The sequence below is a fragment of the Cryptomeria japonica genome, chromosome 3, assembly GCF_030272615.1.
Source record: "Cryptomeria japonica chromosome 3, Sugi_1.0, whole genome shotgun sequence".
Taxonomy (NCBI): domain Eukaryota; kingdom Viridiplantae; phylum Streptophyta; class Pinopsida; order Cupressales; family Cupressaceae; genus Cryptomeria; species Cryptomeria japonica.
Window position 1 is genome coordinate 907,539,213 of NC_081407.1, and position 12,819 is coordinate 907,552,031.

Sequence of the window (12,819 nt, forward strand, 5' to 3'; positions counted from 1 at the left end):
ATTTGGACCTTGTCATTCTACCTAATAATGGTCTAATCACTCACATATGAATAATGAACATTGAAGAGTGCAACCCACATGACTAACCATGTAACATTGTTGCTATAATAGTTGTTAGAGTAATCTTTTATCAGCTAATAATTATTTATTTAATTATTAGTCTATTATACTCTATGCTTAAGCTAAACTTAGAAATCTTATAATTATTTAGGGTTTTCATCTTTAGGGTTTCGAGTATCCTTTTATAAGGATTCTCTCTTTGTATTTTCATAACAACTGTAATTATTGAATTGCATTCTTGTTGCACAATCAATATGACTCCTCTTTTCTGGATCTCTGAATTCTGGCCTTCATAGCTATTTTGCTTCTCTCTTTTTGTGACAGGTTTGCATGCAGGTGATCTTTGGGAGCTGTAAAGTTGATTTTTCCTCAACTCCAATATGGTATTTGAGCTCCAGATTTGGATGCCCTTGTTCTCTTCATGAGAGATTTTAGGTCTTATTCTTCAGATCTATGTTTTCGGGGGTTTGTGCAATTGTTGTTTTTTTTGTTGTTTTTTTCATTTTGGGGGGTAGCTGATTTTTGGTACATTTTTGTGCCAAAAGGACTTCACAGTTGGATCCAGGAGGCCGATTCCACGAATTTTGATATATAATTCGACCTATTTCTGTGACAAAGGCATCTGGGCCATGATTTTTTTCATTGGCATGCTTTACGAGGCACAAAAATCTGTACAATTGCACCTGTAAATGTGTCAGAATTTTTTTTGTTATTTTTTATTTTGTTTTTTTATTGTGTTTTTTGTTGTCAAAGCCAGAGGTTCATTTTTGCACTTCGAGAGATATAACTTGAGCATTTGAACTTCATTTTTCAAAAATTTTATATCGTTGGAAAGCTTGTTCTGTGTTTTTTCCATTCATATGAGTTTTATTTCCAGATTCTGCTCTAGGTATATTTTATTCAGTTTTTTGTTTTTCAGCACTCTGATGAATATCTTGGATGTTTCAGGTCTTGAGATCTCTTTCTTTGAGTAGAATGTCTCGTATTTGGCTATTCTTTTTATTTCCAGTCTTCTATTTCTTCTGATCATTGTAGCATTTTATTTATGCAAACACACTGAGATAAAGTGCCATCATACATTGTATACTTCGAATCTTGCACATCTTATGCCTTATTGTACATGCACTAGATTATAAAGTGTCATGGGGGGTTGATGTTTGCCTTTGTTTTCCATCTACCTTTGTCACGTGAGTGTTCCTTCCACGACATTAGCCTCATGATGTGTGTCAAGTGAGTATTCCTTCCACGACACTGTACTTTCTATGCACCTTCGATGTTCCTAGTTCTTCATCATGCAGTTATTGTTGGTCGTTCTTTTCAGTGTACCTGTCCCTCTTCCTTTTCAGCACTATGGGGAGGTTTTGTCCTATTGTTCTAATGCTTCCTTGATTCGATTGATCAACTCTTCAGGCTTTGGTGTTTCATGTCATCTGTATCTTCGAGTTAAGTTGTTTGCCTTTGTTTGCCAACTGATTTGAGTAGTGTCATTTGAAGGCACTCATGCAGATTACAGTCTTCTCTACCTAGTCATGTTCTATTTCAATGGAGGTTCTTCAAATCAACAGTTACTCTTCGACAGTGTTTGCAGTTATTCCATGCTTTAGTGGTGTTCTTCTTTCTCTTCTTTTTGTTCTTATCTTTTGGAACACTCTTGTTTGGAGGCTTCTTAGTCCTTCACTTGAGCTCTCATCTCTTCTTGGAGAGGAGTTTTGTTCCCACAGGGTTTTCTCCACTTTACAGAGGTTTATTGTACTTGGGTACCTCATCAGGCCTACTTGTCCGGACCCATTGTTGCTTTCTTGTATTTTTTACATGTTTTTTTAGTCCTTAGTTGTTTTTTAGCTACTCCCTAAGTTCATCTTAAGGGGGGGTGTTAGAATAATTTTTTATTAGCTAATAATTATTTATCTGATTATTAGTCTATTATACTCTATGCTTAAGCTAAACTTAGAAATCTTATAATTCTTTAGGGTTTTCATCTTTAAGGTTTCGAGTATCTTTTTATAAGGATTCTCTCTTTGTATTTTCATAACCACTGTAATTATCGAATTGCATTCTTGTTGCATAATCAATATGATTCCTCTTTTCTCAATCTCTGAATTCTAGCCTCTATAGCTATTTTGCTTCTCTCTTTTTGTGACAGGTTTGCATGCAGATGATCTTTGGGAGTTGTAGAGTTGATTTTTCCTCAACTCCAATAATAGCAATGCTAGATGTGAGAGGATTCAACATCTTTTATATAATATAGAGGCAAGACAAGAAGATTTACAAGATAAAAAAATTTAAGAGCACCTTCTAGATATTACTATGTTTCTAAGTATTCACCAAAAAAAACATTTATAGAATTTAATAATTAAAATTAAATATAAACCTTTGAATATGGCTTTCATAATGTACATAACCCCCCAAGAATGTTATGCTCAAAGTTAATGAAAGGTAAGGTCTAAAAGGAAATAGCGTGATTTTGAAGGGAAAACAATCGACCAAAGTTTATCTTATTAAATATTGGAGGGCTAGAGAAAAATAAATAAAGGATGCTTGACATGCATGATCATAAGGAACTTGAAAAACATCTAATCTTATTATGTGATTTCCATTTTTTATATTAACCGATTGTTTCATCTATTCCACACCCTCCTAGATGACAATTATATTATATAAGACAACATATGATAAACCTTTTTCTTCATGCTTGACAATGATGAGAAGATGACATAATTGAACAAGCATAAAGCTTTGGAAATAATAATTATAAAATAAGAAATGTAATAGGCCAACAAAACAAATCAAGACCTATGGTCACAATTAATAATTCACAATATACAATTAAAAGAAATATTAAACTTAAAAAAAAACCTAAGAATTTTTAGAATTCACACATGAATTTACATGCTTAATACTTTTGTGATTTGCATGGCAATAAACTAGAGCTCATTCAAAGAGAAGGGATATCACATACTCATTGTTATTCATAGTAAGATTATATATATCTAAATGTTCTAGTGTAGAGCGTCCTCACACTAAAGAGTTGTAAAATGAATTAGAGAGACAAGCTAATATTGGTTAATAAAAGTGGAAATATCAAAGTTGAAAATGACCTTACGATATTTTTTATGTATTTTGTTGTGTGCTAGGTTCAATGGGTTTTAAATACTCTTTTGGGAACCATACATAATGTAACTATCAATTAATTGATAGGTTACTAGTACTTGTTAGTTTTTTCCTATTTTGTAGCTATTCATAGTTAATGAGTTGTAATTGTCAAAGATGGTTGTTCCTTTCTTTTTCTCTTTCATGGCTCATTTTTATGGAGTTTTCTCTTTTGGTGTTGATTTTAGTGGGAGGGCAGAAGGAGAAGAGATTTTGGTGTCGTAGTTGGTTACTCTCGATCGGAATTTATTTTGCAATACAATACTTTGGTTTTTGTTCAATGAAAAAAATAAGTTAATATTGTGCTCTACGTTCCTTGATTTTTGTACATATATAATTATATGATTTGGGGTTTTATTTTGATGGACGTATGGATATATACTATTTGTTTTTTTAGAAAGTTACAACTTCCTTTTATTTTTTAGAAACAAGGTATATCTTGGAGATTAATGAGAACTAAAGAGTGTTACTAAGACTTCATGTAGAAAATAGAGGTTCACTCTGTATCACTTCTTCTACTTTGAATATCAATTAACATACCCATGTTTCTTTGATAATACAAACCTCTAAAGTTTATATATATCATAATGCAACAAAATTCTTGAAACAAACAAAATTGACTTCTCAAACAACAACAAAAAATAAAAATATCCTTATCTTAGTTTTTGAGGTAAAAAATGTGATAATGGAGATGGTTTCACATTGTCATTAAATCCAACAAAATATAGCCTCAAGCCTTGGGCAAAGTGCTAAATCCCAAATCCAAGCAATAAGCTTGAGGTGATTAGATTGTTTTGTAAGAAAGGGGCATTTATGTGTTAAGGAACTAAGAGAAACAAGTTTATTATGAAGTTGTCATTTGAGGATGGATAAGAGCTTTGTTTTCTTATCATCATCACTAATCCACTTGAGTTCATAATGATACATTAACCAAGTATGTTTCAAAGAGGACACATTATAAGCTTTCCTTGGATACAATGAAGCATCAATAATGTAACAATGGGAGTATAAAGGGTTTCCATTCATCTAATACTCTTCACATCCCTTATAAGATTGAATTGAACCATAGTTATGCTTGAACCAATTATTTGATGGCATGACAAACACAATTATCCCTACATCCAACAAAACATCATTTCTTAAAGAAAAATCATAATAATGACAAAGACATGAAAACTTGAGATAAAGAATGAAAAATGGGCAATGAATGATTACTAATTTATAAGGAAACATCTAGGAGGTAGTGTTGGTGTTGTTATAAGCACATGGTAGTCACAAAGGGTCTTGGTTTAACAAGAATGAAGTTGGCATATTACCACTACAAAAGTATACTTAAAAATATTTCAATATTAATTGGCACTTACAAGAAAGTCATCAATTCATTCTTTATAGAGTATAGGCTTTCTTTCCTCCATCTTGAACCTTACAACCTCTCCTGGACATCTATAAATATCTTGTTCATAGTTTGTTATTTTAATCATGATGAAGATTAGAATGAGGTCCAAAATTGTAAGGCCAATGATATGGAATTGGATGTTTTCCATATCAAAAATCAATTGGCATTTTACTAGTACTCAATTTTATTTTCAGCGCCTTTCAATTCAACTATGTAAGTTATTTGGCTTCAACATTTCAAATCACAATCGGTAATTTGTCTATTTTGTCCTTATGTTGATGGTGGATCGTTGAGTGTGATATAAAACATTGACACAAGAGAACTTACATAGTTGAATCCAACAACACTCAAAATCAACTTCATGGACTACAAAAAATTCATGCTTATAAGTACTCAATTTGGTTTGTACATGTATTTACTCTTTTGTGGGATTAAATGGAATAAAAGATATTTGGTTATGGTCAAACTCTCTTAGCTTGAGATAATGAGGAGACCTCCAGCTTATATATTATATCACTTGTAATTATTTAAGACACTTCATAGCAACAACATTAAATAATTAATGTAGTTGTTTGAAAGTCAATAAATTAACATATTTGAGATTAGGTATATGACATCACCATACTTTTGTATGTCTTACAAAAATAAGTTTGATAAAACATTTTTGAGATAGTAGTCTAGCAATAGTGACTAAGTGGTAAAGTTGGAGTGCTACCACAATCAAGACCCACATTTAATTCCCTTGAACATTGTTGAGTAAACTCCTCTTATGTTAATATAGTATTATGTTGTGGGGTTGAAGCATAATAATGTGTTCCATTAGTGGGACACATGTTGATTTACCAATTTATTTGAAATGGTGTGTCCTAATTGATGGAGGATGTGTTAAGAAAATGTCAAGAACTTTGAGTTAGAGACCACAAGGATCCTCCTGATTAAATTTAATTATGTAAAATGATGAGACTATAAGATGATGTTATGGGGAGGTTAATTCGCATAATTTTCACTTTTTTATTTGATTATGAATTGATCTTATAACCCAAGTTTCTAACTCTGGCCCTTTATTCAACCCAAGTTTCTAACTCTGGCCCTTTATTCATTGTTGGTTACAAAATATATAAAAATAATTGAGTATATTGTAGTGTTGGATGTGTGATGAGATGAATACTTTGTTAATGTGTGGATTCTCCTATTTAAAATTTTCTCAATGTATTGGGCTAAATGCTTTTAAATGCTTGTGGTGATGATCTAAAATTCCTTAGGAGGTTCATCTTTAAATGTGCAATCCTAAGTGTTAAGTTGAAAGGTTCTATGAGCAAGCCAACATGCAACAATAAAATTTTCAAACAAGGCCAACTAAAGGAAAGTGAACAAAGTTTTTAATAGAGGATAAGAAGACCACAATTGGAATTCCAACTAGAGTGAGAAAAAGGAGAGAATTTGGATTAAGCCTAGACTAAAAGGGATAAATCAAATAGAAAGATAGGACAAGGTTGCGTTAAATCAACTTTTACATTATGGTCCCTCCAAATGAGTACTAAAATGACATATTTAACAATAAGACTAAAATAAGTATGTAAAATAAAATTAAAATATGTTAAGTATATATTTATATCCTCTACACAAGAACAAATTTTATACCCATTTCTTTTTATATTTAAACATAAAACTTGTGTAACTTTTAAGTTGTTTAATAAAACAGTTCTAAAAAACATGTTATATACAACATCATTTAAAAATATAATACCACAATTACTAAGAGACTAATACTAATACCAGTACAAGAGACAACTACTTGCATGCATATACATACGTACTAAAATTATTTTGTATATGTATGTGTATATGTATAATTATTAAGTCGGTGGATTTTTCATCTTCTAATAAAGTTGCATGGTTCTAAATGAGTCTAACAAAGATCAAGTCTTGTTGAGTACAAGGTCTTGACACTAGAAGAGATGAGGTCAAAATCATATTGATGACAACTTTAGTGGAATGGATACCTAAATCCTTAATTCTTAATCAAAGAGATTTCAGCCTAAGACATGCTCTCATATCAAATAGTTGAACAATTATATAAATTTGAAATAAAACTTAAAAAAACATAAAGAAATAATTATATAATAATCTTCAATGTATACTTTATATTTCAAATTATGAATATCTGAAAAGAGAAATGTAGAACATAAACCAACTAAATATGAAGGCATTCAGTCTATATAGCTCAAGACATTCAGCCTTTAACTCATGAATTGTAACTAATTATAAAACAAAGCTGAATTTGATATAAAACCCTAAAAATATCAAATATCATGCATTTTTATATTTGTTAAACTTAATAATCAACTTATCAGGGGAAAACGGAAGGCACAAACCTTACGACAAATTTAATAGCATGTACAGGGGGAATCGAAGCAGGCAACAGTTGAATTCCATCTACTTGGACGAAGACTAAGCGACCACTGAGGGACAGACGACAAGCCCTCTACATTGGAGAAAATTTAGGGTAAAAATTTTTACAACGCGAAAACTCCAAAAAGCGAATCAGTTGAAGCATTGAACCTCTAAACCTTTGGCGGTCATGCTGCATTTCAGAAAGTCTTCTATGCCTAGAGAGTCTCTCTTCTCAGAACACATCATATCCTTACAATTCTGAATATTAAGACTTATCTCTTCAAATTTGAACTTGCTTTCGCCATCAAATTTATTCGAATTTGTCATAGTCCATATGTAATAAACTAATACATCACATCTTTATAAGGAGTTATAGTTTGGGTTAATTTGATAATATGTTTGTATTTAAGTATATTTAATTTGGGTAATAATAAATACAATAAATAATTGATACTTAATTAAAGAGTGAATAAAGTATGATATGACATAATAATTTAGTATGTTTTAGATTTGAAATGGAATGTTATTATGTATGATTCTATTTTGAAAATATAAGATTAAGTGTATTCTATGTGGGATGAATTCATAATCACAAAAATGTCATATATTAGTGGATTTGATTTGGTATTCTACATAACTCTAAATTATGTTTTGTCTAATTAGCCTCAACTTTCTCTACATATTTGAGGACAAGCTATTTAAGAATACAATTGAAGGATTGTTATTAATGTCACAAGGGGACATATTCTACTAGGTCAATCTACAAAAACCTTGAGAAAATAATCAAAGACAACACTCTTTAGTGTGCTTATGCTCTTAGGATAACCATGTCAATCTAGATATCTTTTGTTGCACCAAATGAAATGTTGTATCAATGGAGAGGACAAAATAGTATGCCTAAAATAACAGATAATTGTTACGGAACAAGAGATCCAACTTTACATAAGATTATGTATTTATCAATATATCAAAAGAGTTGTAGCTCAATTGCTTCAGCAAAATCAATGATGGTGATAGTATGTTTCTTGATTATACCATCCATATTGTAAATAAGCAATGACGCTAAGATTGTATCTTTAACAATTTTGACAATGAATGTCCTTCAATCTCTAAATCTGAATGAAAGAAGCTTCAACCTAAAACTCATATCCTTCTATTAAACATATAAAACCCTACGCCCTTCTTAACACATCACATCATTTAAAATGTTATTTAGAAAAAAAAAACATACTACTAAAAAATTACACAGAACAGGCAGCGTAAGGAAATCTTCCACCAACTATACATTCATTGTTTGCCCTGTACTTTAAAAAGAATTGTTAACGCTAGATTAGTCAACCCGAATATGCCTGAACAGCCGCGCTGCCTCTCGAGAGGATGAAAATCGGTGAACAGAAGATTCCAAGAGAGGTAGATTGATTTTCCTTTAAAAAAACTGATGTCCCACGATTGTTTTTGTTCCACCCCACAGTCAGACCGAGCAATTTGGGTAAGTCAAAAACCTACTTTCTTTTATGCAGAGTTCTTTGGTCTGCTCTGCTTTGGTGGATGCCAGCAAAATTTCAATTTATTCATCTGTCTTCACTAAGTTTTGATTATTACAATAAAAATTTCTTTACAGATTTTCTTTGTTATTTATTCAGCTGTCTTCACTAAGATGTGATTATTACAATAATAAAAATTTCTTGGGATTTCTTTGTTTCAGTTTATAAGACATCTTGAGTAGCTCGCAAGTTTAAATATAAAGAGAAATAAGGTATAACGGATGAACGATTCCCTGTAAACCTTATATAAGGATAGGTTCACAGGGATGATTCATAAAGCACTATGCTGCTTAAATTTTCTGTGCAGCAATCGTTTTAGAAATTGAAGAAGGCTTGGTTAGAAAATGGTTTCCTAAATTTTTTGAGAGGTTTTCTATAGTGACAGTGAAATATGGATTGTCAGGTTTGTAATCATATATAAAAATTCAGAATACAGTTTACATATATTTTAAAATGGATTGTCATGTTTGAAATCAATTTAAATAATATATTTGATTTAATCAAAGCAATGATTGAATGAAAAATATGACTCATTCAAATATTTTAGAAAATTCAAGATTTACCGTATATTATTTTTAAATTATCCATAAACTTGCATTAACTTTAAAAGTTTAAATAGAAATAATAATTCCCTGCCAGGATTAAAACTGCCTTATAATTCCCCGGATTCGAAATAATGTAACAGAATTTTCACTGGCCTATCTCGCTTCACTTGCAGTTTTCATGTTTTTAACAGTACATAACAATTACTACATCCCCGTACGGTAAGATGAGGCCATCTGGAAAATCAAGTGTGCCTCAACTTTTGCTTGACAGTCATAAATGGCAATCAAATTCAAAGCCTCCCCACATTCTCATACATTAAATTGTCGCCCCAAAACATTTTTACTTCACAAATAGCTTTGAACTTTTATTTCCTATTTAAATAGTATTTTCTAGTCACTTAAACTGTTAAACAAAATAAATGCACGACATATACAGCCAAATGGGAATTTGTACCTGAACTAAAAAGTACACCCACTTCATTCAGGCTGGCAAAAGCACTGAATAACATGGTAACATGTTTTCAGTCAGAACTCGACCGAGTGAGATCGAGGCAATTGACATGGTTGCAAACAGTTTGCAGATAAACCAACTTCTAGCCTTGAAATACCCAAGTCAAATAGATTTTAAATTTGCTTTTGACGTTTAAGACAAAACTATTTAATAAGACTCGCCTAAACTGTTTAATAAGACTCATTAAATGTTAAAGTGCTCTTAATAAGACTCATTAAATGTTAAAGTGCTCTTTACAAGGTAGGACAGTATGCTCTTGTTTCCCATCTCTCCAAACATTTTCCCTTTCCGTTGTTGCTCACTACACCTCTCTCTCCCTACATTTAAGGTGCAATGTTTATGATCTTGTTTCCTACACTTTTTGGGTTGCACAATCTCAGAGTTGTGAAGGTTTAATAAAAAAACCAAGAGAAGCTTGCTTTCCTGAAATCTGGAAGCTAGAAAATTTGGCTGTTCAAATTGCTAAAAAATGCACAGTTTTTTGCTTCTCAATTGGCAATCACTGCTCCAAGTTTGCTAAATCAAAATTTCAGCAAACGGGAAGTGTTTTTAAAGGAAATGTAGACATCATAGGACATCACATCCTGGGCAAGGGTGGAAGCTGTCTCTGAAGTGGAATGCCCATGGCAGTGCACAAGACCAACGATGACTGATTTCATAAATAAGAAAATTTAAGAAAATCTTCCTTGTTTCTTCACAAAAAGAAACATCTAGCAATTGAATCTTCATAGATCATAAAATGCAATGAAGAGAAGCACTATTGATGGTGGAATTCAATGACTTAATTATGCCCTTCTTATATAGCAATTGGCCTTCCTTAACAATCTAAACTTATAAAGAAGCGAAAAGAAGCACCTGTTGCAGGTGAAATTCAGAGAGTTTATAATCTACCAACAGGGTATTTATGAATTGAAAGAACTAAAGATGAGGAGCAGCTGCAGAAGTACTATTGGTGATGAAATTCAAAGACTAAATTATCCCCTCATTGCTACGCACTCTCGTAGATTCGTTCCAAATCAAGAAAAGCTACTTAATTATGAAAGCAAGAACGCCATTGCAACAAGTTGTAAACCTTGCAGCCTCTTCGTTCCATTTCGTTCAATTACCTTCAACTATTTATCTCCTTTTTGGTTGATCCACCAAGACTCAATTATAGTGGATGCTCGTAATTTTAATTTCCCTTCCTTTATAGTTCCTCTTCAGCTACATAGAACTCAATTCTTAATCATACAGAGTGACTTGAACAATCAACAAGATAAACCCCAGTTTCAACTTAATTTAAGATAAGCATTCATGCCTAGTGAACAGAAATAATGTTTTTCAACTTAAATAGCTACTCAGGAAACCCCCCGCAAACAAACACAAATACATTTCAGTTAATAACCCTGAAGCACGTCCACATAAAGAAAATTTCACCAACTCAAACATGGCATGGAAGCCCACGAAACAAAACAAAAGAAACAACTGCTAACTGGTTCAAACAAAAGAAAACGAAAGAAAAGAGAAATGAGAGTTTGATTTTAAGGGCAAGCTGTAATTCAGTTGCTTTACTAGATAGAATTCCCTGGGAGTAAAACCCCTGCTTCACCATCATTGCAACAAGAAAACTAAAAAATCAACTCTCCTTTTTCTACCACAGAACATCTCAATTGTTGCAAATAAAAATGGCAATGACAAAACAACCACTGAAAGAAAAATGCCATGGATTCCAGCAGATTAAAAGCTAACTTCTATCTTTAATTCAGATAAAATACCTCGAAATATAGACCATTTAGGGCCGCAAATTCGTCACAAAGATCAGCTCCAACTGAAGAAAAATCGACGCGCACCAATTCAGACGATTTTCTAATAATTTCCCTCCGCAAAATAGATTTCCGCACCTTTGATTGCCCTGACGCGCCTTTTTTCGTGTGTTTGGCTTGCGCAGATGGAGAAAATAAGTTATTCGTTAAGCAGGGTTATGCTTACGGCAGTGGCCCCGCTCAACATTTAACAGAAACAGAAACAGAAACTGCGAAGCACCGCCGCGTTGTGTTGCCGTTAAAAGCTGTCTGTTACTTGACAGCGATTTATTCTCCTCCTCCGCCCAAATCCTATGTGGGGTCCGCTCTTTTTTACTTTTCCCCGGGAATTGGAGGCCAATTATATTTTCCCTTTGTCTGATGAATGGGATCGCATGACTTCCACGTGGCATTATCTGAAATGGGCTTTTTCCGACGTGGAGGTGGAATTATTCTTATTTTAACAAAGATTATGAATATTCTTTTTTCAGGAATTAATGTTTCAAATTTTATGTTCACATCGGGAAAGCACACATTCGGCTATTCAACACGTGACCACAAATTTTGATGTATTTATTCCATTCGAAATCTAAAATTTATAATTTTGGGCATGCAACCCAATACAAGTCAAACCCTCACTATTGTAATGATGGATCGCACCATGAAAGTTAGTTTCTATTAATAGATTGGATACTCTTTTTAAATCTATAAATAGATTAGGGAGTTTTTTTAAATATTATTTGTTAGGATAAAAAAAAAGTCACTGTCTATAAATAGATTATATAGTTTTTTAATATTATTTGTTACGATAAAATCTTTTTTACATTTGTCAAATTAGATTAGGGCACAATCTAAGCTTCATCCCTATTTAAGTCAATAAGACTTGATCCTTTCAACTTTACTAGTTGACCAAGCACAATCTAATCTCCATCCCTTTTTAAGTCAATAAGGCTTTGATCCTTTCAACTTTACTAGTTGACCAAGGGTCCATTGACTTATACATAAATTTAAGTCAAATGAATAAATAATATAAATATTAAGAATTTATTTTCAATATTCTTATTGATAAATATATTGAAAATTAATGTATAAAGAATTAAATGAATGAAATGATGGTATGTCAACTGGTTAAAAGTGATTCATCAATGGAATGGTTAGGAAACTCAATGATTCTTGGATTGATGCTTTAGAATCTAAAAACTCATTATATGTCATTATGGGTCATTTTTGCAACTTGTAGATGAGTCATGTATTAGGAACTAAGATGTCTCAACTTTAGTAATTTGTAGTTTTACATATTAATTATTTTACATTTTTCTTAAGCATTATATATATTTTATTACTATCTAATTGGCCTAACATGAAAATAGGGCATGTAGTTTTGAGGTGGCATGTTCAACTATTAATGCCTTAAAATGAGTGTTGCAATATGTGATTA

General features: G+C 32.0%; 1 protein-coding gene across 1 annotated transcript in view; it reads right to left on the reverse strand.

The window, feature by feature from the left end:
* The window catches only part of LOC131067017 (histone-lysine N-methyltransferase ATX5), a 54,487-nt gene extending 42,846 nt beyond the window's left edge, over positions 1-11,641 (reverse strand). The window contains exon 1 of the mRNA XM_058001947.2: positions 11,355-11,641. Within this exon, the coding sequence (XP_057857930.2) occupies positions 11,355-11,371 (17 nt within the window). The 5' untranslated portion in view covers positions 11,372-11,641. The remainder of the gene's footprint in view (positions 1-11,354) is intronic.
* Positions 11,642-12,819: the final 1,178 nt, after the last annotated feature.